Genomic DNA, 26,756 nt, shown 5'->3' with positions numbered 1-26,756 from the left:
GGAAAGGCTGGATGAAGGAAGACTGAAGTTGCTGGATAAGGCAATGCCCCTTCTAGGAGACCAGCCTCTGCTGGTACAGTATAGAATTGGGTGCTAGACTCCCAGTGCTCATATCTTTTTTCCAGCATGAATAACTACCCTTGCCACTGCAGTGAAGTGTTAGCAGCTGCTGGAATGACAGTGCCAGTTCTCAGTTAAACTACTGATTCTGCTTCTAATTGATATCTTAGTGTTTCGTATTTAACTGCGGCTCTTTTATATTTTCACATTACTAGCATTCTTGGTTTTGTATTTAGCATATGTTTAATTGTCTTATGTCATATTAAATGCTGATGATTATAATACTGCTAAGCATTTAGACCATAATTTTACAAATAATAATTTGTGCTTTCATATATTGTGAGCCACCTTGGAAGGCTTATTCCTGGAAGATGGCATTGCAAGTGCTGAAAATAAGTAAATCTGTAAATAAATAAAATTCTATAAGCAAAACAGCAACAACTAAGTTTTAAATGGTGCAAATGACTATGCAAATAGCTGGGGAAAGTTTGTGAAGGGAGGTAGGTCTACTTGACCTAAGGTGGGTAGCCCTGTGCCTTGAAAGATGGTGGAGAAATGTGCCATCCAATGTGTCAGTGAGATTGGCTATTGAAGGCCATTGAAATGCAAGTTGGGACTGAGACAAATAGTTCTGTCAAAGCTGCCTTCCATAGTGGTAGGTGGATGAACTGCTTTGAGTGGTGATACATTGCTTCCAAATGAGTTATTTTCACAGCTTATGGATTCTGTATTCTGTCTTGAAGCTTGAGCACTAGGTGGCAGTCATAGCCATGTGTGTTTCCCCCCATCTTCAAAGCTGCATTTACAGATACACTTACCTGGGAGTAAGCTCTGTTGAATTCAGTAGAGCTTCCTTAAATGCAATTACTCCCCCCCCCCCATTAGATAAATTAAATAATAATGTTTATGGTTCAAAGAAAAATCAAATTATGTCTCTTAAACTTCGGCATATATCAACATAATATTTTCTTTTAGGATATGCAAGGAATTTGAGACCATCAAAGTACGTGCATTAAAACCTCCCGAGACAACAGAAGAAATGATGGAAAGCATAGTATATATAGACAAGGCTAAAACCGTAGGAATCCACAGTTTATATGAAAGGATCAAGGTAAGGTATCATATACTTTTAGGGTTGGGTTGTTGTTTTTTAAAACTAAATGCACAATGATAGGTGGGATGTTGATTTAAAGCCATTTAACTTCAACTGGCTTTTCATTTTGTGCGGTTCCTTCTGCCTTTTGTCACTGTGTGTACGGTGAGCGCCAGCATAGTAGAACCCAAGAAGCTTTACTCACCAAGTAAACCTGCTCAGGCTGTACAGCTGCAACCCTATCCAACCTGAGGGATGGGTACATATAATCCTCAAGGAAATTACTGAACCATTTTGGTTTGGCTTCTTTCCCCAACCTGGCCACAACTCCTAGTGACTTTGGATGGCTGGGCAAAGGAAAAACAAATCTGCTGGACTTAACATTAGGGACACACACACACACACACACACAATTATGGGATAAGAGAGAAGGGAAAACAAACAATTGAAAGTTCTACATGCACTAAAAGGGGAGGGGCTCTTTCCTTAAGACATCTTGGGGTGGGGAGATGGAACACAAGTATGTACAGAAATCCCAACTATGCTGGGTTCTTGGGAAGGAAGGGAGAAAAGGAAGATCCCACCAGTCTTTCTCAATTGAACTCTGAAGCATCCCTTTCATTGTCTCAGTAAAGAGAGAACAACCCCCATCCATTCATCCAGGAGCAGGGTAAAGACTGCATCGCCTCACTGCATCCAGTTAGGAAGCTGCATTATCCCACTGGGTTCAGCTTGCCTTTTGAATCTCTCCCCTTTAAATATGTGGGCTCTTCTGGGGCAGCAGCAGCAGCTCCTGTTTGCTGACCCATTGTATTTAGTTGCTGTTCTGGAGGGGAAGGTGGGCAGTGGGCCTAAGAGCAACTCAGACTGTCTGGTGGGCTATAAGCTACTTGTGGGCCTCCTAGCATGAGGCCTCCTTTGAGGAAAGATAACTTTTGGACAGGCTGCAAGAAATGGTGGCTCCTGTTAATTTAAAAATAGATATAAACTATTTAACTATTTACTTTTCTAGGAAAGTCAACGGCGAATGAACTACCTCCTAGATGTTTTTACCTTTGACCCAGAAGGCTTGTCATTGAATGCCACTGTCCTACTATGGCCTCAGAATATTAATCCCGTCTTTGATGAAAATGATGAAGTAAATATATGCATTTTTATATCAGATACTACACTATGTGAAAAAAGCAATGCTTAGACTGCAGGGTTGGAAATACTGGTAATCTTGAGAGCTGATTTTGAAGCCTTCTGTGAGTCATGCCTAACATTAGAGGACAACTGAAGTTGGTCTGATATCGTGTAGTGTAGTGACTCTAGATAATGTTCACAAATCTTGATCCTCATGGATGCCTGCCACTAACTACTTCTCTGTCTTATAGCTTATTGAAAGGTCTAAACGTAAAGGTGAAAGTGACTTATTGGCCAAACGTGAGAAACTGATACTGGAAATAGATAGGCAAACTCGTCGTATGCATGAGTTTACAGAATACCAGGATTTGGATCGCATGCAACAGGTCTGTGGCACATGGTGTAAAGGGGATTTTTTACTTTGCATAAGGTATACACATTCTTTGTGTGTAACGATGAAGCTTTATCTATGTGCTATAGTGCTAATTAAATTTAGCACTTTGCTATTGAACATCATGATGGAATTTCGTTGTTTGGATCGGGGTCACAAAGCTTTTTAGGCCCAAACCAGGAAAACTGTTGTACACCCTGCAACCATGCACACATGACAACTGCATAAACAACATTAATCATAACCACACACTCACACTTTCACCAACAGCAATTAGTCTTGAAAAGAAGTGTTATTGACTTTTTTCAAGCCTAATGTGTGGGGAGGGATCTTCCAAGAGAGTGCATCTATGGAGTTAAGAGTCAGCCTCCCTGACCCTGTACTGCAATCTCCGTGAAGATCACTCCTCCACACAACAATTAGGCTTGAAAATAGCCCTTTATTGGAGCCAATATTTGCAGCAGGGAAGGAGTGAGTTATTGAACCTTACCCAGCAAAAAATCCATCCATAAGAATCCAACAGCAGCTCATACAGTGGTTCACTAGCACACTTCCAAATTCCACACTGAAGCTCCATTGAATGGTAAAGGCAATGTAAAGGGCCCCTGGACTGTTAAGTTTAGTCACATTTGATTGTGAGATGTGGCGCTCACCTCTGTTTTCAAGATAAGGGACTCAACGTCTTTACCAAAGAATGTTAACTGGCATAGGCGGAGGCATGAGGGCTAGTATATTTTCTCCTTGCAGGCACTCACTAGTCATCTTCATGTATGATATTGAAGTAGCAGTTACCTTTCCTCTACTTGCATCCTGCACCTTATAGAAAGGGCATTTGGTCCCATTCTACTATTCCATGGTACTCAGCAGCAGAAGCTGGTAGTCCACCATCAAACCACTCATCTCACAAGCAACAGCTGTCAGTCTCTCAAAGCCTCTTGAAAAGATTATTGCATTAAACTAGGGGAATTCACTATTCACATTTATTTAGAAGTAAGTGCTACTGAGTTCAGTAGGGCTTACTCCCAAGTACATGCCTAACTGAAGGCTAGTGCAGTTGGATTTGTCTGTTGCACAACATTAAAACTCTCCCATCTGCTAGCACAAGAGACTTGCACTCACAGGTGAGAAGATTGGATACAGCCTGTTGTCTTGTAATGTTAAGGACTACTACATTATTAAGTGAATTGCCCAGTATTTCTCAAGAGAGATAAATCTGTTTCCAGTATGTGACCGACATGAGAACAATGCAGAAACGCCTTCAAGATGCTGACGAAACTGTTGCCTTCATTAACAAGGAAGAAAAGCTTTTTAATTGGGAGCAGACTGAATACCCAGAGTTGGAGACCTTAAAAGTTAACATTGAGCCCTACCAAAAACTTTTTGCTTTTATATTGAAATGGCAGCGGACTGAAAAAAGGTAATTATATATACAGAAAGTGACTGAAATTTCAAGGGTGCTTTTATTTGTCATAGAAAAATGTGTGACCAAGTTTCTTTTTAAAAATTAAATTCTTCTTTGTTTTAAGTAATTCTGTTTGTCCAGAAGTATGCATTCCTGGCTAATGTAACAAGGCTGTAATTCTTGATGTCTTATGGTTTATATTTTACTTCACCATGTTATGTGATGGGTTTCTTTTTATGACCCATGATGCATTAAAAATGTTGTTTTTCTTTTGCTAGATGGATGGATGGTGCTTTTTTAGATCTCAATGGTGAAAGTATGGAAACGGAGGTAGATGAGTTTTTTCGAGAAATTTATAAGACAGTAAGGTTCTTTCAACAAAAGCTAAAGAAAGCTGAACTAGAGAGAAAAAAGTCACTGCAGCGGAGAGCAGTAGTAGAAGAGAGAGTAGAGGAAGAAAAGAAGGACAGCCCAACTATTTCAATGTGTACTGCAGTAATGGAGCAAGTTAAAGATTTCAAGGTAACTGGAGATCTATAAAAATAAGATGGCCTTAACATGGAAAATGTTTTAGAGTCTGTTGTACAAATATTATTTGAGAACTTGAAAAAATATGTGCCTCTTCATGAAAGCTCACAATCCCCCACATCCATAACACTGAATAATAAGATACATTAGAAATTATTTGAAGATCTAAGCTACGTCCAAGGGATAGCTCTGTCGACAGAATATGAGATTCTTAATCTGAGGGTTGTGGGTTTGAGCTCCACATTGGGCAAAAGATTCCTGCATTGCAGGGGTTGGACTAGATGATCCTTGTGGCCTCTTTCAACTTTCCAATTCTAGGATTAAAGATTTTAGATGAATAAAACATAATTTCCAAGTGATTTTAGTTACAACGGTGACAGTTGTTTTGCAATATTTTTTTCTCAACCAGGAAAATATCCCTTTGGTGACTATCCTTTGTAACCCAGGCATAAGGGCTCGTCACTGGAAACAGATGTCAGAAATTGTTGGCTATGATTTAACTCCAGATTCTGGAACTACCCTAAGAAAGGTTTTAAAGCAGAACCTGACCCCTTTCCTAGAGAAATTTGAAACTATAAGTATGGGAGCAAGCAAGGTAAGTACAAGCATAAGCTTTTCTGCCCCAGCACAGATGATTTATTATTTATTTAAAAGACTTCTATTCTGCTTCTTAGGACAGTTGCTTCAGAAAGTGATGTGCAGTCCATAAAACTGTCAAAATTGTTAATTTGACAATTGAGTTAATATAACTACCCAGCCTGGATAGCTCGGTTGGTTAGAGCATGGTGCTGATGATGCCAAGGTTGCGTGTTCAGTCCCATAAGGCAGTGTTTCCCAACCTTGGGTCTCCAGCTGCTGTTGGACTACAATTCCCATCATCCCTGACCATTGGTCTTGCTAGCAAGGGATGATGGGAGTTGTAGTCCAAAAACAGCTGGAGACCCAAGGTTGGGAAACACTGCCATAAGGGACAACTGCATATTCCTGCATTGCAGAGGCTTGGACTAGAAGATCCTCAGAGCCCCTTCCTGCTCTACAATTTTATGGTTCTAATATAAGATTTCACATATCTTTAAAAACCCATTGCATTTGAACAATAAAACTATAGGACAGTAGCTTCATTATCTGATATCCCAATTTAAACACCAATTATAAGAAGGCCATTTAATGTCCATTCTAAAAAGATGTGTCTTCAAACAAGGTTTGAAGGATATCAGATATGATGAAATTTCATACATAAGAATCTGTCTGAAATGAATAATAATAATAACACCATTTATTTCCCTATGATGTAGGAATTCTCATTGGAGAAAGCAATGCACACTATGATGGATACCTGGGATTCAATTTCCTTCCAAATAAGCTTATACCGTGAGACTGGTGTTAATATTCTGTGCGCAGTCGATGAAATTCAGACTATTCTGGATGACCAGATTATAAAAACCCAAACAATGAGGGGATCGCCGTTCATAAAGCCTTTTGAAAAACAAATGAAGGTATTTGTAAACTTTTATTTATACAGCTTATTTTTATTCACTTCCTTTGTAAAGTGTGTTTACATATACAGTACACTTTTGAGGCTCTTGAAGGAAGGTAACAATTTCTCTTGAGACTTTTAAAAAAACCTTAAATTCATAAATTTATTTTCAGATTTGTTTGTATCTCATCAGACCCCAAGAAGCTTACAATTCAATTATAAGTAAAATAGTGTGTCATTCATGTGTTTAAATCACTGCAACTAAAATATAACCCTACATCTAAACTTGTTGGGTTAGTTCAGATGAAACTGAAACTCTGGTAAGCATTAACCATGGTTCATGTCTGCCCTGATGTAAACATTAACCATGATTAAAACTAGCTGGTGAAGTCTGGGAAAAAAATTTGTGCAAGCAGGAAGAGAGTGGCCTTCTTCTCAGCCATGGTTAAGAGGTCAGAAGTAGTAGCTCAGATTGTCCCCAAAATTAAAGAATAAGGGACTTGTGAGTCAAATGTTTTGGCTCCCGAGCACTGCAAACTCGGAAGTGAGTGTTCCGGTTTGTAAACATAATCCGTTCTAGAAGATCGTTTGAGTTCTGAAATGTTTGAAAACTAAAAACTCAATATGGAAGTCGTGCGTTCAAAAACCAAAGCATTTATTTCTGGGTTTATGGCGTTCGAAAACTGAAATAGTCAATGGAGACGTTCGAAAACCAAGGTACCACTGAACCAACTGTATATATATCAGTTGTTTTATTTTCATGCCTTTTATTTTTGTCTTTTGCTTTACATGCCATGGATGTCTTACGCAAATAACTATACTGTGTTTTTTAAGGAATGGGAAGATCGCTTGATTAGGATTCAAGAGACTATCGATGAGTGGTTGAAAGTACAGGCTCAGTGGCTTTACTTAGAACCAATATTTTCTTCAGAGGACATCATGCAACAGATGCCAGAGGAGGGACGTCAGTTCCAGACGGTGGATAGATACTGGAAAGACATTATGAAATACTGTGCCAAAGACCCCAAGGTGAAGTAGTAATGATGAGCCTGTAGTTAGCAGGTGAAACAAACCACAAGTTCTTAAACTATGCACAAGAACATTTCAGGTTGTTCTTCTTTCTTTTCGTAGCCCTTGTGCCCACCACAAAGGTCGTATCTGCCAGAGAATACAAAATAGCAGTCAGAATTAAAATCAAGGCAGTCCTTGTTAGCACACAGAAGATCTTACACATACCCTCAAACAGAACTTTTTTCAGGGGCAACTTGCTGGAACTTACTTCCGGCACCTCAGGAGCGGGCCATTGGGAGGCATTCATGGTGAGTTCCTGCACCTCTTTTTCTGGAAAAATAGCACTGCCCTCAAGGCTCTCTGTATCCCAACCATATTTATGAGTTCAAAGAAAATGTAGACTGTAACTAAAAACTTCAGTATACTTGAGACTAATAATTAGATTTTAAAAATTGACAAAAGTTGTGGATGAGAGTTAGTGGGTCCATCTACAAACAGGCAGAGATCAGGTGGGCAAATACAATCAGTACTCACTGTCTTCATTTCTCCCCAATCTGCAGTATACTGGGGATCTTCCCCACCCAGTTCACATTCTCCACCCAGTGAAATTAATGGTGTGGGCTGCAGCAAAAAAGCAACAGCACTGCAGGCAATGGATGCAGGGTGGAACAGAAAACAATGTCTTTTTATATGACCAATAGATTGATATTTTGTTTGTATTACAATTTTATTCTCCACTGTAGTTGGTGTGCTTATTAAATACCCTGTTGTTTTTTAGGTTCTTGCTGCTACTTCATTGACGGGCTTATTGGAAAAGCTTCAGAATTGTAATGAACTTCTGGACAAAATAATGAGAGGACTGAATGCATATCTTGAGAAAAAGCGTCTCTTTTTCCCTCGGTATGCTGCGTGTTGACTGCCATTAAGCTAGAATAAATATTTATTATTTTCAATTAGTATTTGATTCCAAACAAATACATGCAGTCATAGAAACTTAATGCATTTGTACTTTCTTTGCAGCTTTTTCTTCTTGTCTAATGATGAAATGTTGGAGATCCTGTCAGAGACTAAAGACCCTCTCAGAGTCCAGCCTCACTTGAAAAAGTGTTTTGAGGGCATTTCTAAACTGGAATTTCTTTCCAATCTGGACATTAAGTCAATGTTCAGCACTGAAGGTGAACGGGTGGAGTTTATTTCAACTATCTCAACTTCTGAAGCTCGAGGTGCTGTGGAGAAGTGGCTAATACAAGTGGAAGATATCATGCTGAAAAGTATACATGATGTCATTACAAGATCGAGAATGGTATGTTTTCCATTAAATATATAGAATCTGATCTTGCCAAACATGCATGCATTTCGTTTATTTGATTTCAGGCTAGTTCTGTTCTGTTTTTAGAATCCTATTCTTTTTTCTTCTTGCTATTTAAGCAAGTTAAAAACTGAAGTTACTAGAGGCAGAATTGCACACACACACAAAAATCATAATGGAACAATGAAGTCAATGAGAATTTTGTATCTGTGAGGACTTAGCTCTATATTGTTCCACTTACTGTCATCCAACATATAAAACTGGATTGTTATAACAACTAATACATCGAATTCTTTCTTAGTAAAATGTAAATGAGAACAAAAGGGGGGGGGTTCTGATATACAGTCATACCTCATGTTGTTTCCACTTCAGGTTACGTGTTTTCGTGTTGCGTCCTGCGACAACCTGGAAGTACCAGAATGGGTTACTTCTGGGTTTCACTACTCACGCATGCGCAGAAGTGCTAAAATGTGTTGTGCACAGATGCTGCGCTTTAGTTTGTGTCAGTTCCATGTTACGGACGGGCCTCCAGAACAGATCCTGTCCGTAACACAAAGTTCCACTGTATTACGTTTATTTAAAGTGGGGGTGGGGAAGCTGTGGCCCTCTAGGTGTTGTTGGACTCATAACTGTCCCATCTGCCCAATTCAGTATGACCAATAGTCAGAAATGATGGGAGCTGTAGTCCGGCAACATCTGGGGAACTTTAATTTCTCCAGTGGACACTGCCCAGTCCTCCTCATGATACTGCTAGTGCCCCTGAGACACTCGCTTCAGATGAGTTCAATGAACCCTTCCCTATCACTGATCTAAAAGACTACCTAGATACAAATATTTTACAATACTGGGCACAATTACCTGTTTTTAATCTGTGGAAATCTGTAATGCGAACGCATTATAGAAGGAGGAGGGGGAGACTAGTGAATGACTTTTTTGCACTGGTTGATATGGAAGATGTTGGAGAGAGACCCAGACATAAACACTATACAGTGGTACCTCGGGTTACAGATCCTTCAGGTTACAGATGCTTCAGGTTACAGACTCCGCTAACCCAGAAATAGTACCTTGGGTTAAGAACTTTGCTTCAGGATGAGAACAGAAATCGCGTGGCGGCGGCAGCGGGAGACCCCATTAGCTAAAGTGGTACCTCAGGTTAAGAACAGTTTCAGGTTACGAACGGACCTCCAGAACGAATTAAGTTCTTAACCTGAGGTACCACTGTACTTTTTACAAGGGAGTGAGCACTGAGTGATTTCATAACAAATTGACTTCACCCACAGAGACACACTCCTCCTCCTGAGACTGATGGATGCCAACAACAACAACGATTTCATAATAGGTTGTATAAATGATTCAGCATAATAGTTTCAGTGCTTAGTAGTGATCCTGTTGGGTAATGTCTTTTACTTTTCCTAGGCATATCCAGAAACAGAAAGAAAAGATTGGGTGAGAGAATGGCCTGGTCAAGTAGTTATTTGTGTCTCACAAATGTTCTGGACAAGTGAAGTACACGAAGCCATAGCTAGTGGCCCAGAGGTATGGTGACTGCACAAAGCTTTTTGTTTCCTTTTAATGTTTCCTGGCTTTATTTTGGTACTTTGTTCAAACTGAGCCATATTTGATTTACCGTAGATGTTTATGGAATTGTCACCAGCCTCTTTGAATTAATAATGCTTGATATAATTTCATAAAACAAATATTTCATGTTAATTTTCCTCCTTTTCCCTTGAAGTAAAACTGAACACAACAATTAAAAATGAATCCTAATACTCAGGCAGGTAAAATACAACTAAATATTTGGAAGGACAGATAAATGTCAGATACTGAATGTGCACAAATGAGCTCTTGAAATGTTTCACCCTGTTTGTGGAGAAAATTTCCGGAGAAAAAAAGCCTGAGGATTTTTCACTGAAAATTGTCTTCTGAGGAATTTCAGCTCTAGTATATATGAGTAGCTGTTGTCCATTTTACCCTATGAACTCGCAATAGCATGAATACTTTTGTAATATTAAATACCAGCATCCCAATCCAGCAATTGTCTTTTTAGTACAGGAGCTTTAGACACACACACATACCGGCTTCTTCTGCTTCCGAGAGCTGCACCCATTTTGGTGCAGAGACCATGTTCTTGCTCCCAGAAGAATATGTGCTGATCATTCATTCATTATATACTGCCCTTCATCAGAAGATTACAGGGTGGTTTACAACATAAAAACACAAAATGCATAACATAATAGCAAAAGAACAGTAAATATGAATGGGAATGTGTTATGCAAGCCAGATCTACCTGACTGGGGCATCTATATTAAAAATTGGTATAGCAATCACTTATGAGCTTTTGAATAAATAAATCATGGGATAATAATATAGAGAGACCACTAAGCTTCCTCTTGGTAGTTGTTTGTGGCAGATAGAATTCATCAAAATCCATTTTCATTCTGCAGGGCTTAAAGAATTATTACGCTAACCTTCAGTTTCAGTTAAATGATATTGTGGAGCTGGTAAGAGGGAAGTTGTCTAAACAAACAAGGACCACACTGGGTGCTTTGGTTACTATTGATGTGCACGCTAGAGATGTTGTCCTGGAAATGGTTGAAAGTGGTATGTAACCTAATAGCTTGTTCTTGTTTGTCATAGAATAAATTAGAATATTAATACATTGCCTGATATTTCTCTGTTCCAGGAAATCATTGCTTTTTAAACTAATCTTCTCAATGTTAAAATATTGATTTTATTATTTTAAGACATACAGTGGCACCTCTGGTAAGAACTAGAGCTCTGTTCTTACCCCAAAACCATTCTTAACCTGAGGTGCACTTTCACTAATGGGGCCTCCTGCTTGCCGCTGTGCCGTGAGCGCACGACTTCCGCTTGCATCCCGGGGCAAAGTTTGCTACTGGGAACATCTACTTCTGGGTTAGCGGAGCTTATTACCCGAAGTGTTTGTAAAGAGGACGGTATGTAACACAAGGTTCCACTGTATACCCATTGCTTTAAGACGAATGCTTTTTTTTCTAAAAAAATTTTTTATGGGTACTCTCATTTTGACTCAAGAAAATCACCATTTTATAGTTCAAATCGGGGAAAATAAATACAGTAAATGGAAAAAAGTACAAAGATTCACAAAATGTTTAGGGGGTATGCGTACCCCTGCGTACCCCCAGAAAAAAGCACTGTTTAAGATGAAAGAAAAATTGGAGCTGACACCTGCAACTTCAAAACATTTTGTTTCCCCTTCCTACTTCCTTTCCATGGTATGCTGAGGAGTAGAGCCTAAGACATTTCCCATGGTTGTATTATTTCAGGTGTGTTGCATGAAACAGATTTTCAATGGCTTGCTCAGTTACGGTATTACTGGGAGTATGAGAATGTCAGAGTGCGCATCATCAATTGCAATGTAAAATATGCATATGAATACCTTGGCAACTCTCCTCGGCTTGTCATCACTCCTCTTACAGACAGATGTTACCGCACTCTGGTATGCTTTTTAATATTAAATTGCTAATAAGAATTCTTACAAATCTGAATTAGCTACAATGAGGCATATTCTCCACCAATGTTTATGACTATAGCTTGTAGAAATTTTGTCTTGCTGAGGTTCTCAGAACTACTGTATTAAACACTCTGACAATAAGGGAAGCACTCTTGACTCCATTAAATTCAATGGACTAAAGCATTAATGTTCTATTTACTGGAGACATAGTTTAAAATTTAAAATTGATTCTGATTAGTTGTAAATAAAATTGTGAGACAAGGCAAATATGGATCCATTTGTTCTAGATTGCAGATCTCTTAATAATGCAGCAAAAAAATGTCTTTTTAAATTGATCAGTGAATCGAAGAAAGTAACACCTGTGCTGTTGTAGGCTATTTCTTTAGCACTATGAAAAAGTTGAAGAAAATATAAAGTTGATGTTAGGAATGAAGAATGGAAATAGGAAAATGGACGGAGAAATAGAGACAATTGATGTGTATGTTTGCATTAGAATTTGTGTGGGTGTATTTTCCCAAGCGGAACAACAGAAACCTGGTATAAATAGATGAATAAATAATTAGATGAATAAATAATTTAGGGTGAGAGAGAGCAAAAACGAAAGAAAAGAAAAATTTGGTGGGAGTTGAGAATGCAGTGACAAAGTATGCAAGGCAATGTGTAAGAAAATAAGGGGCAGGATACATGTTTTCTACAATATTTCATCTCTGCCATATACAACTGGATGTAGGTTTTTTTGTATCCAAACATTGTGTGACTTCTGAAATATTTTCATGAACTTTTCTTACTCTTAGATTGGAGCATTTTATTTAAATCTTGGTGGTGCTCCAGAGGGCCCAGCAGGGACAGGTAAAACAGAGACCACCAAAGATTTGGCCAAAGCTCTTGCCGTGCAATGCGTTGTCTTCAACTGTTCTGATGGCCTTGATTACCTAGCCATGGGGAAGGTAAATTGAACCAATCTTTTATTGTTTGATTTCCAGTTTTTAAAGGTGGCACTGTTTTTCATTTTCAGTAGATGCTCATCTTTAACAAAAACATTTAAAAACAATAACACATACTTTGGTCACACAATCCAATTGTGCACAGAACTGTACAGTTAACTTCACAACTATCGGTTGAATCAAAGGCCATTGCGAGGGGAAAAGGGGCCCACTCTGAATCAGGTGCAAAGCCCAGGAGACCCCAGAGGGCAGCCCCCACCATTTCATCCCTAGGGGTGAAAGGAGACCAGCAGTGCCTCCTGTTCACCAAGAGGCTGCTGTAATTATTATTATTATTATTATTATTATTATTATTATTATTATTATTATTATTATTAATATCCCGCCCATCTGGCTGGGCTTCCGCAGCCACTCTGGGCGGCTTCCAACAAAATATTAAAATACCGTAATACAGAGGGATGTGTGTTCCTTGGAGGCCACAATCTGCTACCCCTGTGGATCCTGCTGCCCGAGGTGGTCATCTTGCCTCATGGGTTGGCCAGCCCAGGAAGGCCTTCTCTATTCCTGGAAGTTATAAATATCAACAACTACTAAGTATGTTGTCAAGGAGGGCATCCATCCTGATACTTTAGCTGCAGTCCTATGCAAACTTAACTTGGGAGTCTGAATAAACTTGCAGAGGATCTTTCTCTTTAAGTACAGTCGTACCTCGGCCCCCAAACACCTTGGGAGTCGAACGTTCTGGCTCCCGAATGATCGAAAACCAGAAGTGAGTGTTCAAGTTTTCGAATGTTCTTTTGGAAGCCAAACTTCCAGCGGGGCTTCTGTGGCTTCCAATTGGCCGCAGGAGCTTCCTGCAACCAATCAGAAGTTGCATTTTAGAAGTTGAACATTTCCGGAACGGATTCTGTTCGACTTTCAAGGTACAACTGTACTTCATCAATGCATTGTGCTTTTAAACTTTGAGGGGTCAGGATAGTTTGACAAGACAGAGGTTGCTAATGTGTCCAAACCAAACAAGTTCTGCAGGTCTTTTAAAAATTGCAATTGAAGCAGTATCCAGGAAGATAATTAATGCTGCTGCAATCAAAGAATACACATTTGATGTGATTCGCTTGGGTACTTGTTAAACAGATTCTAAGGCAAGTAATGTACTGCCAGCTTTGGAACTGATTTTAAAATGTTCTTGCAAAATTATTTTTAGTGTTTGAACAGCCCACAGCCACACATGAACTCATACAGCCCTTATAAGTTAAAGTACAGTTTCTCATAAGAGTGCTTTTGATCTGATTTAATTGGTTTCACTACTTCATCAGCTCTTATGGGGTTGGTTAAATAGCTGTAACTGGGAGTTAGGAAACATGAAGAGAACAGACCTCACCTCCATCACTGCCTCTCTGGTATTTATGTATTTATTAAGTTACCAGTAGTTGATCAGGAGGACTACTGCCATGATAGCTGTAAAGGGGAAATAATTCCTGCTTCTCCACAGAAATCATTTCCTGTACATAGTCTAGGCAAGCAACAATTATATAGAGGCACCCCAATTTGTTCATTTGCCTAATACAACTAGATTTGATGAGGCTGTAAGAATAGTAGTAAACAAATGTTCCCAAGGCATCACAATACTCCTTTTTACATCTTCGAACTATTGCTTAGTTATACAATGCCTGGCTTACCATTTTGTTTCTAGTTTTTCAAGGGGTTGGCTTCTTCAGGTGCTTGGGCCTGCTTTGATGAATTCAATCGCATTGAGTTGGAAGTCCTGTCTGTAGTGGCTCAGCAGATCCTTTGCATCCAGAGGGCTATACAGCTGAAGCTGGAGACGTTTAATTTCGAAGGGACTGAACTGAAGCTGAACCCCAACTGCTTTGTTGCTATTACTATGAATCCAGGTTATGCAGGGCGCTCTGAACTGCCGGACAATCTCAAGGTAAAATAGTGAAAGAAAAACCTTGTTAACTAAGAGTCATTTCAGATATTGCTTTTAAAAGCATGATTTCTCTAAGAATTGTTTTAAGATCTATGCATACTTCTAAACTCCTTTCAGGAGTGAGACTACTACTGGCTGAGCTGTCCCAAGGCAAGGTGAGCAGGGTGGGGGGAGGGGGGAGCCTTTAAAATAAGAGTTTGTCTTACACCACCCTTTTTCAAGTGTAACATCTGCTGGATTGCTAGGTCATGTGACTGAGCTGAATCAGTTTTGAATAGGAGTAAACCTATCCCTACCCCATGTTCCTGCCAAGCTCCACCACTCCTCCAGAATGTCCCCTTCTCATGACTGAGCTGGCTGAGTCCCAGTTGGGCCAGGATGGAGAACTGAGATACTCTGGCATATATTTGAGCTGGGATGAGGGATTTTAGTCAGTGTAGCCGCAGCTGAGCCACAGACCTGCCTATTCCAAACTTTGCACATCTCAGCGGATTTTGGGTTTGGCTTGCTCCCTATGCATGGCATATAAGTGGTGGTCAAATAGTAGCTTTCTTGCTCTGGATATTCTTGGAAAAAACAGCTCAGTAGGTTTTTTGTATGGTTCAGCTTGGATGGCAAGTCCTTTCTTCTTTAATAAGAGGGTGCTTAGCAGCTATGAAATGAAGTTTCCAGAACAATTGTATGAAAATTCATTAAACGTTTGTGGAGGTTTTTTTTTTGTTGTTGAAGTGAAAGACAAATGTATAAATAAGCATACTAGTGCCACTGAAAAAATATAGCCTTGAGGGGGACAGAATTGCCATACTTTCTTTCCCCCCCAATTTGTTCATATATTTTATTTTTCAATTTTTCAATTTTTTTAACAATCATACTTTCCTTGATGTGCCTTTTAGGTCCTCTTCAGAACTGTTGCCATGATGGTTCCTAACTATGCTCTCATTGCTGAAATCTCTCTCTATTCATATGGGTTTCTGAATGCTAAACCTTTATCAGTGAAGATAGTAATGACCTACAGATTGTGTTCGGAACAGCTTTCATCTCAGTTCCATTATGACTATGGTATGCGTGCAGTCAAAGCAGTGCTGATAGCTGCTGGCAATCTAAAACTGAAATTCCCTTTTGAAAATGAAGATATACTGGTAAGTGGCACATTATTAACTTGACTTTAGAAACAGTCATTAGTTCTCAAATGGACTTAAGAGCATTTTAGTATCTTGCTGTTTTATCCCATTCCAGTAACATTGGTGTAATTTTTCCATGTATGAAATTTAGAAGATCAGCTAGCAGATGTCTTTGTAGTTCAGTGGTCTAAAGCAGTTCAGTTCAGTGATGTCAGTACACAATGGACTCCTGTATGACCAGTGAGGGGTGCAAAATGAGGAGAGGGGGGAGCCTGAGTAGAGTCCCAGGGGCCACATTCAGCCCCTGGGTCTGATGTTCCCCACCCAATTTAAATGAATATTTTTTTGTGATGAATTATAAATAAAGTCAAGAACAGTACAGATGTACCTTGGTTTTCAAACAGCCTAGTTCTCAAACGTTTTGGCTCCCAAAAGATCAAAACTTGGAAGTGACTGCTCCAGTTTTTGAATATTATTTATAATTCATCACAAAATTGGTAGGGCTTCCGTGGCTTCCAGTTGGCTGCAGGACCTTCCTGCAGCCATTCAGAAGTCCCACTTTGGTTTTCAAACATTTTGGAAGTTAAACAGACTTCCGGAACGGATTCTGTTCAACTTCCAAGGTACGACTGTACTAGAAATACTACAAGGAGTCTTGTGTGTCCTTAAAGACTGACAGTTACATTGTGCCATAAGTTTTCATGTACTAGACTCTCAGAGTACCCCAAAATTATACACGTAAGGACTTTCCCCAGCAGTTGTAATACCAGCAGCAAGTGGGGGAGAAAGGTACTCCTTGGAAAAGCACAAGTGTTTTATGTGGCTTTGAACAATATTTGCTTTGTCACCTATAGTGTTCTCCCAGGCTGCTTAAGCAATCTGTGATCAACATAGAGATCAGCAAAATCCTCAGATGGATTGCAAGTGTTAGGTATACTGATTCAACATAACTAACACTTACAAAGCCCTTTCAGTCTAGAGGTCATAGAAGTGGTTTCCCATACCCATTATAGGAATGAGTAATGTTTCCCTTTCCCAGGCCTGTATCAAGATGGGGGAGCAAGTGAAGGCACATGCCCCAGGTGGCAGGTTAGGGGGCAGCAAAGCAGTGTATTGCTGGGTAGACCCGGCCAGAATAAAAGGAATCACTGAGCATGCATGTGCCTCTTTCCTCCCTGGTGACGATGTGCTGTGGCTGGCTACAGCCTAAACATTTCTTCTAATAAGCAGAAGTTCCATTTATTAGAAGGGGGAGGCTATAGAAAGGCCTACCTCCTTGCTCACCCCAGGAAGAAGAAGGTGAGAAGCTGCTGCGTCAGAGGGAGATGAAGGGAAAAAATGCTCTCCTTTGTTGTGCTGTCACTTCTGCCACCAAGAGAAGGAAGCCTGCATAGGCCATGAAGGGGGAACAAACATTCCACTTTGTGACTTTCCCATGCTGGCACTGCCACCAAGAGAAGGAATTGTGTGTAGGCATTCTTCTCTTGGTGGTGCCAGTGGTAGCAAGAGGCAGACATGAACATGCAAGGGAGGAGAGTAGCTGTAAAGACTTTTGCCTTCCCAAAGCTAGATATGTAGATCCAGCACTGCCCCATCCTCCCTCACCCCAACTAATTTCTCTTTCTTGGAGACAAGTTTTGATTCATGTTAGGATTGTATTGCTTTAACTTAGCAATGTGGTTAATTATCAGCTTGAAAGAAAAATAGTTGTAGGCAACACAGTGCAGTTGATGGAACTTTGTTTTTATTGCTGAGCAGCTTAATATTTGTGATATAAACTAGAACATTATTTCTGTCCAACTCTGCTGATGTTTCTCTTCCTTTGTTCAGCTCCTTCGATCAATCAAAGATGTAAATGAACCTAAGTTTTTGTCACATGACATACCTCTGTTTATGGGCATTACAAGTGATTTATTCCCTGGTATTAAGCTTCCTGAAGCTGACTACAATGTGAGTACATTTTTAGTGTATTGTTCTCCAGTAATTCTTTCAGTATTTGACAGTTTTAGCTCATGTGGTTGTCTGTTTCTAACTGAATGATGTGCTGTGTCTATTTTTTAAGTGGACTGTTTTCAAAAAACTTCAGTTCACCCAGTCTTACCATGAACCCAAAGTCTGCTTCAGAACTTGATGTGTTTGCTTATTTTATTTTCTCACATTTATATTCAGCTGCTCTTCAATCATGGAATCCAATGTAGTGCACCTGTGGTTCCCAGGTGGTCAACCATTAAGGAACTGATCAGAGTCAGACCTGCACAGCTTTAGCAAGGTGGTAGCCTCAAGTACCTTCAGACACTACTCTAGGACCAATTCTCTATTTGTAGAAGCCCCCCAGCATTTGTAATAGATAGCAAAAAAACTTCATCCTTTTGCAGTCTTTCAGTATCTACTTTAGGCTGCACTGCTACATATGTTGTTCTTTAGTTGTTTAGTCATGTCCTACTTTTTGTGACCCCATGGACCAGAGCACGCCAGGCACTTCTGTCTTCCACTGCCTCCCGCAGTTTAGTCAACTCATGCTGGTAGCTTCAAGAACACTGTCCAACCATCTCGTCCTCTCGTCCTTCTCCTTGTGCCCTCAATCTTTCCCAGCATCAGGGTCTTTTCCAGGGAGTCTTCTCTTCTCATGAGGTGGCCCAAGTATTGGAGCCTTCGCTTCAGGATTGGTCTTTCCAGTGAGCACTCAGGGTTGATTTCCTTCAGGGTGGATCAGTTTGAACTTTTTGCAGTCTGTGGGACTCTCAATAGTCCCCTCCAGCACCACAATTCAAAAGCATAAATTATTCGGCGATCAGCCTTTTTTATGGTCCAGCTCTCACTTCCATACATCACTACTGGGAAAACCATAGCTTTAACGATACAGATTTTTTGTTAGCAAGGTCTCTACTTTTTAAGATGCTGTTGTCATCGCTGTTCTCCCAAGAAGCAGGCATCTTTTAATTTCTACATACACTTACCTACAAATAATCCTCACTGAATTCAGTGGGTCTTATTTATGAGTAGATGTGCATGGGATTGCACTGCTACTAATCCTAACATCCATCTCATTCCTACTAGGATTATCTTCCTAGTCAAGTAACTTGTCACAAACGTCCCTCAAGATTTTCTTCAGCTTCCAGCTGCCACTGCCTCATGTCATTTAAAAAGAAGGTCCCCAGTCTAATGTTGGCAGTCTCAATATACATACATGTGCCCTATACATACCTGTTTAGAAATAAGTCTCTTTACTGTATTTTCAATTGCGCTTACTCCAAGGTGTGTACAGAATTGCAGTTCCTATGATTTTGCTCAGTTTTAAGGTGCTCACAGAGCTCCTTTCATTCTTATTTCTTCATTCAAAGTCTTTGTTTCTTAACTTGTTAACTATATAGTACCATTCTTTTTGTGGTTCTATGACAACATAGCAAAAATCTGTTTATTTCTGTAAATGCATAATTTCACCTTGTTTTGATGTTTGTTGAATTCAGATGACCATTCTCTAGCCTAGCTAAACTCAGCTGAAACACCTAATGGACAATTTGAGGTATATGAGTTGCATTTTAAGAAAAAGAAGGAAAACTGAATGTTAATCTTTTTTTCAAATGAAAAGTGTGTTTGTGTACATGTGCAAATGCATACAAGAAAGGAGAAATAGCTGAGATTTACCTTTTAAAATTGTATTCCAGGATTTTCTGGAATGTGCAAATGAATGCTGTAAAGCACACAATGTTCAGCCTGTTAAAGTTTTTCTAGAAAAGATGATACAGACCTATGAAATGATGATAGTTAGACATGGGTAAGTATAATTATGATAAATAATATTCATAGGTATGGGGTTCAGAAAATGGCAACCAACCTGATCAAAGGGATAGAACAACTCACGTATGAGGAAATGTTGCAGCATTTGGGACTTTTTAGTTTAGAGAAAAGGCAAATAAGAGGTGACATGATAGGGAAGATAAGAAAGTTATACATGGCATGGAGAAAGTATACTTCTATCCTTCTTGGTTGACCGTGCAACCAAGTTCTTCATGGAGAACTTTATTGTACAGCTGATCCCTGCAGAAAGTAGGGTTGAATTCACAGCTATGGGTGGTGAGTTGAACACTGCTGGTTTGGCTGCATGACTGAGTTCCCTTTAGGAAAATCAGTTACACCACTGATCCCTGAAGAAAGCAGCTTTGCAGACCTACCATTGGCCAAAGTCCTTTGTCCCATGGTTCCCAAGCAGAGCTGGTCTGGTTAAGTTGACATAGTTTCCCTTATAGCAGGGTAAAGAAAACTCACTGTATTTTTTGCCACCTCATTCCTTACCTTTCTATAGCTTTTACAAGGAGCTGAATGTTCTAGCTTTTGCAATAATAAACAGTTAAATGTATGTTCATGTTTAGTCATGAGACTTCTTGGCAAAAAAGGAAAATACTAAATAACAACTTCTTTTTATTTATCAGTTTTATGCTTGTAGGTGAGCCTTTTGCCGGGAAGACCAAAGTTTTGCATGTGTTGGCAGATACACTTTCCCTTATGAATGAACGTGGGTATGGGGACGAAGAAAAGGTAGTTCACAGAACTGTGAATCCCAAAGCTATTACTATGGGACAACTTTTTGGAAGATTTGATCCAGTATCTCATGAGGTAAGTTAATCACAAAATAGAGCGGAGGAGCGGGACGCGGGTGGCGCTGTGGGTTAAATCACAGAGTCTAGGACTTGCCGATCAGAAGGTCGGCAGTTCGAATCCCTGCGACAGGGTGAGCTCCCGTTGCTCGGTCCCTGCTCCTGCCAACCTAGCAGTTCGAAAGCATGTCAAAGTGCAAGTAGATAAATAGGTACCGCTCTGGCGGGAAGGTAAATGGCGTTTCTGTGCACTGCTCTGGTTCACCAGAAGCAGCTTAGTCATGCTGGCCACATGACCCAGAAGCTGTACGCCAGCTCCCTCGGCCAATAAAGCAAGATGAGCGCCGCAACCCCAGAGTCAGCCACAACTGGACTTAACTGCCAAGGGTCCTTTACCTTTACCTTTTTAGAGCGGAGGAGCAGGGAGAAATAAAAAGTACCTTACAGTAATGAACCATATAAGCCCTTGGGTGAGGTGTGAAGGGTTGGGGTTGGCAGTGGGGAGGGGAGGGGAGGGGAGGTGGCATTGTGAACAGTGTGGGCAGGGACAGCAACCCTTAGCATGAATACATATTCATACAAAGAAAGGTAGTATTTTTGCACATTCTCCACCTAGCTCATATTAACGGTAATATATCTGCGTTTTATTCTAAAGTGTGTCCAGAAAACAATTTAAGCTTAGCTTTTTTCTAGATGTTTATTTGCTTAGGTTTTGTCCATTCAGTAGAACAGATTACCATATTCAAATGATTTACACAATTGGGTTCTGTTGAATGCTTCCTTCAAATTTTAAAAGGTCTTTTTTCACTTATTTTAGTGGACAGATGGCATAGTTGCCAACACTTTTCGAGAATTTGCTTTAACTGAGACACCTGATCGCAAATGGGTTGTTTTTGATGGTCCTATTGATACCCTTTGGATAGAGAGCATGAACACTGTGTTGGATGACAACAAAAAGGTAATGTCTAAGTAATCCAAATACATCAGGCAATTGTAAAATTGTTCAAGTGTATTGAGATAAAACAGGTTGAGAAGTTACTCATTGAGCCTTGGCCCCAAATAGCTAGCTCTTTGTGTAACTACAGCACAAATGACATCACAGGTGCATATTGGGTTTGCTGGCTTTTAAAGAAGAAACACTTACAGGAAAGAGGAAACTGGAAAGAGTGCCAGTAGCAGAGCTGATATATAAGCAATCAGGTCTTTTGTCAAATCAGTCTAAAATTCATTCCATATCGTACACATCTAATGTTATCATCATCATCATCATCATCATCACCATCATTTCTAGCACTCATGTTTGTATTTTTGAGAGGCACTTTGTTTTCTAACCTTGTAGTACCAGATTTAACAATAAGTGCAAGTAGGAGCCAGCTTAGGACGCGGGTGGCACTGTGGTCTAAACCACTGAACCGCTTGGGCTTGCCGATCAGAAGGTTGGAGGTTCAAATCCCCACGACGGGGTGAGCTCCTGTTGCTCGGTCCCAGCTCCTGCCAACCTAGCAGTTCGAAAGCACGCCAAAAAGTGCAAGTAGATAAATAGGTATTGCTCCGGCAGGAAGGTAAACGGCATTTCCGTGTGCTGCTCTGGTTTCGGTGTTCTGTTGCACCAGAAGCGGCTTAGTCATGCTGGCCACATGAACCAGAAAAACTGTCTGCAGACAAATGGTGGCTCCCTTGGCCTGTAAAGCGAGATGAGCGCCACAACCCCAGAGACATCTGCAACTGGACTTAACTGTCAGGGGTCCTTTACCTTTAGAAGCCAGCTTACTTGAGCCAGTCAGCACACACACTCTTGGAAACCAGTCAACTACTAGGTTTTCTTAATTTGGGGTGGGGGGTGTCATCGTAAAACTAATATGCTTTAAAAACTTCTCTCCCAAAATTTCTCAGGACCCTGTGGCACTATAACGGACTAAATGCCAGGTTTTGTAAGTAGCAGAAAAAATAGCTTAAGAAGAGCCATACAGAACCAATGGATGCATATATATCCAGTATTTGGTACAATCTGCAGTCTTATATCCAAATCCAATTATGATTTCAGTATTTTAGGGCTTATTTTCTATCGCAAAGACTCAGTCATGCAACAGTTTCTGAGCTGCATTAAATCTGAACTTGGTACTTCCTCTTTCATTAAATAATTGTTCAGAGGAACTATAGTTTTAGATAGGATACTAAGCATCTAAAAACAACAACAGCAATACAGTGATAGTGGAGCAGAGCAATGGCCCAAAACTGGATATTAATAAATTAGCATTTTTCCAAATTTGATTATATAAAACAAAACAAATTCCTTCCAGTAGCACCTTAAAGACCAACTAAGTCAGTTCTTGGTATGAGCTTTCGTGTGCATGCACACTTCTTCAGATACCTTGTATCTGAAGAACTGACTTAGTTGGTCTTTAAGGTGCTACTGGAAGGAATTTGTTTTGTTTTGACTATGGCAGACCAACACGGCTACCTATCTGTAACTTGATTATATAAGATCCTGATTATCGAAGATCCTTACATTTCGATAAATGAGATAAGTCACAATACCTGAAAGAAGCTGGGTTGCTTCTGGTGCATAAAAATTACAGCAGTCTAAAACTGGGTGTGGGTTTTGTTTTTTGTTTTTGTTCTTAGCTTTGTTTGATGAGTGGAGAAATCATTCAAATGTCCCCTCAGATGAGCCTCATCTTTGAAGCTATGGATCTGTCTCAGGCTTCGGTATGTTAAAGGCAAGTTCAAATAATTCACAGGACTTGAAATTGGAGACATAATGAAATTTTAAGAGAGATAAATATTATTATCCTGCAGCCTGCTACAGTCAGTCGTTGTGGAATGATTTATTTGGAGCCTTTACAGCTGGGCTGGTTGCCACTTGTAACATCTTGGTTGAGTACACTTCCTGAACCTCTGGACCAAAAGGAGTATCAAGAACTTTTTGAAGATCTCTTTAATTGGATAGTACCACCAGCATTAAGAATGCGTCAAAAAAAATGCAAAGTAGGTTGTTCTAAAAATAATAGCTTAGTATGTCTATTGTTAAGTACATGGGTTGGATCTACAGGGGTTTTTTGTTTGTTAAAGGTGTTAAGAGTTGATAGGAGACTGTAATGCTAACCCTCAGCTTCCAGAGTTCTCACTGTGACAGGCAGGGATCCTGCCAGCAAAGATACTCATGGAGGAATCTCAGTTCTCCCTCAGTGATTCCTTTCCACAGCCTTTGTCTGGAATAAATTCCTATCTCCATTAAGGCTCAGGCAGTGATGGAGTGATTGATAAGGCATCCCTTGAGACCAAATTGAATTTCCTCCTTTGGTTCTCTGAACTGTATCAAGTTAGTTTAAAGATCTTTTAGAAGGGTACTGGCTGGTACCTCTCTGAAGAGGATCCCGACTAATCCAAAAAGAAAATTGAAGTGTAGGTGGGTTACCATGAGGCAAGACACAGCAATAAAAGCAAGAACCTTTACTGAACTACATAACTGGGAAACAGGGGCAAAGCAACTGCTTATATACATTCTTGAAAACCACTGAATACATAACAAAATAGTACAGTGGTGCCCCGCAAGACGAATGCCTCGCAAGACGGAAAACCCGCTAGACGAAAGGGTTTTCCGTTTTGGAGGTGCTTCGCAAAACGAATTTCCTATGGGCTTGCTTCGCAAGACGAAAATGTCTTGCGAGTTCCTGCGGGGTTTTTTTCCTCCCCCCCCCTTTTCTAAGCCGCTAAGCCGCTTATCTGCTTATCCGCTAAGCCGATAAGCCGCTTATCTGCTTATCCGCTAAGCCGATAAGCCGCTAAAAGCCGCTAAGAGCCGCTAAGAGCGCTAATAGCACTAATCCGCTAAGCCGTCAATGGGCTTGCTTCGCAAGACGAAAAAACCGCTAGACGAAGAGACTCGCGGAACGGATTAATTTCGTCTTGCGAGGCACCACTGTAAACACAGTTTTCAGGCAAAGAAACAGAGAGAAAGTAGAAGCATAGAAGGGGTCTAGCTAGACAGGAGAAAGAAATAATCCACTGTTGATGGAATTGGCTCAGGGTAAATAAAGAAATGTTCACTCTTACCATAGTGAAATCTATTGTAAAACATGTTAACTGAGGTGAAGGAATTAATGTTGAACTAAGACAACTTCAGTTGGTTTGTTGTAGTATTTTTAGTAAGTATTTTGTGATCTTTATCAAGTCTATACGGAACACACACACAAATATTAATCAGTACACATTTTTAAAACAAAAGATTATTGACTGAAATGTTCTATAACTGATTAAGTTCATGAGGCATTCATATATCTATATATCTATATCTATCTATCTATCTATCTATCTATCTATCTATCTATCTATATATCTTTTACTTTTATAGGAGCTGGTTCCCACCAGCAATAGCAATAATGTGGTTTCTCTCATTCGGCTTATTGAAATGTTGCTTAGTGACGCAGTGGAGAAGGAGCCTACCAGTCCGCACATCCGCAAATGGATTATGGTTGGTCTGATGTTTTTATCTTTTCACTTATTTGAGCAAACTGTTTGAGTTATTTCACCCCAGTTGAACTGGATTCATATTTAGTAGTGTAGCTGGCGGGGGGGGGGTGCACCCCTGACAGCACTTACCTTGGAGGTGGCGCACTAGAGCCCAAGGTGACATGGAAGTCCGGGAGCCCCAGAGCCCGGCACACTGCTCCCAAAAACAGTGCGGCCCGGGGCTCCCAGCCACCAGAGGGCAGCCGAGAAGGACACAACTGGCACCCACACGCCACCTCCCCCTTCAGCTGAAGGGTGCCCTGCAAGAACATGGTGGCTCAGGCCTACGCTGCTTTTGCAGGCAGCACTGGCGCACACACACCACTTCCCCCTCAGCCGCCCTCCAGGTGGAGGGTGCTGGGACACAGTTTTGGCAGTGCTACCTGCCCTACCAGCTTGCTCTGCCCCCATGGGCAGTGTGCACATCTGCCCCAGGCACCCCAGCGGCTTCCTATGCCACTGTCCATAATTGACATGTTATGTTTCTCTCACAAGATTCTCATGCTGGGGGAAGGAGTAGAGGTGTGTTTTGCTGATTCTTTCTCCTCTTTACACCCTGAAAAGCTGCTGCAGCTGTGGACCTTCTGGAACAGCATATGGTGTGGTGCTTGGGGCTGCAGTGGGAAGGTAGAATCTGCAAAATTGCCTTCAGTTAGCAGGTTGCCTTCAGTTAGCAGGTTGCCTAGAATCTGCAAAATTGCCTTCAGTTAGCAGGTTGCCTTCATTGGCTCTCAGGGCGTTCCACAAAATGACAAGAGCCCTTCTATTCACAGAAGGGCAAATCTAGATCCAGCCTGCAAGAGATTCTGAAATGGGTAGCTTATGGGTAAACAGACGTACAATTGCAGTCACCATAAGTTTATTAAGTAAGTCCCACTAAGTTCAATATCCAGAAAACTGGCTGGAAGATTGCATCCTCAAAATATTCTTTTTGCTATATAAATAGTATAACTTTAAAGCCTTTCAGGTGAGATTTGCCATGATTACATTGTCGTCCTCATAATTTCTTTCTCTTTTTAAAAATGGAAGGGTTGTTTTGCTTTTGCCACGGTCTGGTCCATTGGTGGAACCTGTGATGGTGATGGTCGGGTTCTGTTTGACGCCTTTATGAGGGATATTATAGGAGGGAAGATGGACGAACATCCGATGCCTGCAGCTGTGGGGAAATGGGAGCATCCGTTTGAAGAGAGAGGCTTGGTGTATGATTTCATGTTTGAGGTATGGAAAAAATTATATAATGATTAACAGATATTTGAATTTCTTAAATATTTCATTAGGAATGAATAGCTGTTGAAAGCCATAGAATTTGAAAACATGAAGCTGCGTTATACACCTATATATGGTACATCCATAAAAGCTTTGCTTTCAAATATGGGCATAGCCAGGATTTACTTTAGGAGGGGCAGTCTATGTTTGTGGGTGGAACAGAACTGATTTATCTGCAATGCAATTGGTCAGTTAAGTATTTTTATTCATTTATTTGATCGGGGGGGGGGAGCTGCCCCCCGCCCGGCTTTGCCCATGCCTTCAAATGGTTTTGCATTACAGTGGTGCCTCGCAAGACGAAAATAATTCGTTCCGCGAATCTCTTCGTCTAGCGGTTTTTTTGTCTTGCGAAGCACGGCCATTAGCGGATTAGCGCTATTAGCGGCTTAGCGGCTATTAGCGGCTTAGCGGCTATTAGCGGCTTAGCGGCTTAGAAAAAGGGGGGGGAAGGGTAAAAACTCGCAAGACTCGCAAGACGTTTTCGTCTTGCGAAGCA

At 40.5% G+C, this 26,756-nt stretch overlaps 1 protein-coding gene across 2 annotated transcripts in view; it reads left to right on the top strand.

Moving 5' to 3' along the window:
• DNAH12 (dynein axonemal heavy chain 12) overlaps positions 1-26,756 on the top strand; it is a 100,869-nt gene that overhangs the window by 25,463 nt on the left and 48,650 nt on the right. For both annotated transcript variants that reach the window (XM_081848787.1, XM_081848786.1), the window contains exons 13-36: positions 1,036-1,171; positions 2,166-2,291; positions 2,530-2,664; positions 3,893-4,086; positions 4,350-4,593; positions 5,009-5,194; positions 5,895-6,095; positions 6,911-7,105; positions 7,866-7,987; positions 8,108-8,390; positions 9,813-9,932; positions 10,841-10,997; positions 11,702-11,874; positions 12,684-12,836; positions 14,527-14,766; positions 15,660-15,905; positions 17,718-17,837; positions 19,553-19,662; positions 20,318-20,501; positions 21,300-21,440; positions 23,108-23,191; positions 23,282-23,470; positions 24,837-24,956; positions 26,024-26,212. In XM_081848787.1, coding sequence (XP_081704913.1) covers positions 1,036-1,171; positions 2,166-2,291; positions 2,530-2,664; positions 3,893-4,086; positions 4,350-4,593; positions 5,009-5,194; positions 5,895-6,095; positions 6,911-7,105; positions 7,866-7,987; positions 8,108-8,390; positions 9,813-9,932; positions 10,841-10,997; positions 11,702-11,874; positions 12,684-12,836; positions 14,527-14,766; positions 15,660-15,905; positions 17,718-17,837; positions 19,553-19,662; positions 20,318-20,501; positions 21,300-21,440; positions 23,108-23,191; positions 23,282-23,470; positions 24,837-24,956; positions 26,024-26,212 — 4,048 coding nt within the window. The remainder of the gene's footprint in view (positions 1-1,035; positions 1,172-2,165; positions 2,292-2,529; positions 2,665-3,892; positions 4,087-4,349; positions 4,594-5,008; positions 5,195-5,894; positions 6,096-6,910; positions 7,106-7,865; positions 7,988-8,107; positions 8,391-9,812; positions 9,933-10,840; positions 10,998-11,701; positions 11,875-12,683; positions 12,837-14,526; positions 14,767-15,659; positions 15,906-17,717; positions 17,838-19,552; positions 19,663-20,317; positions 20,502-21,299; positions 21,441-23,107; positions 23,192-23,281; positions 23,471-24,836; positions 24,957-26,023; positions 26,213-26,756) is intronic.

Source organism: Podarcis erhardii (assembly GCF_964252035.2).
Source record: "Podarcis erhardii genome assembly, chromosome: 2".
Lineage (NCBI taxonomy): Eukaryota > Metazoa > Chordata > Lepidosauria > Squamata > Lacertidae > Podarcis > Podarcis erhardii.
Note: the sequence above shows the minus strand (reverse complement) of the source record. Positions and strands in the feature narration are given on the sequence as shown.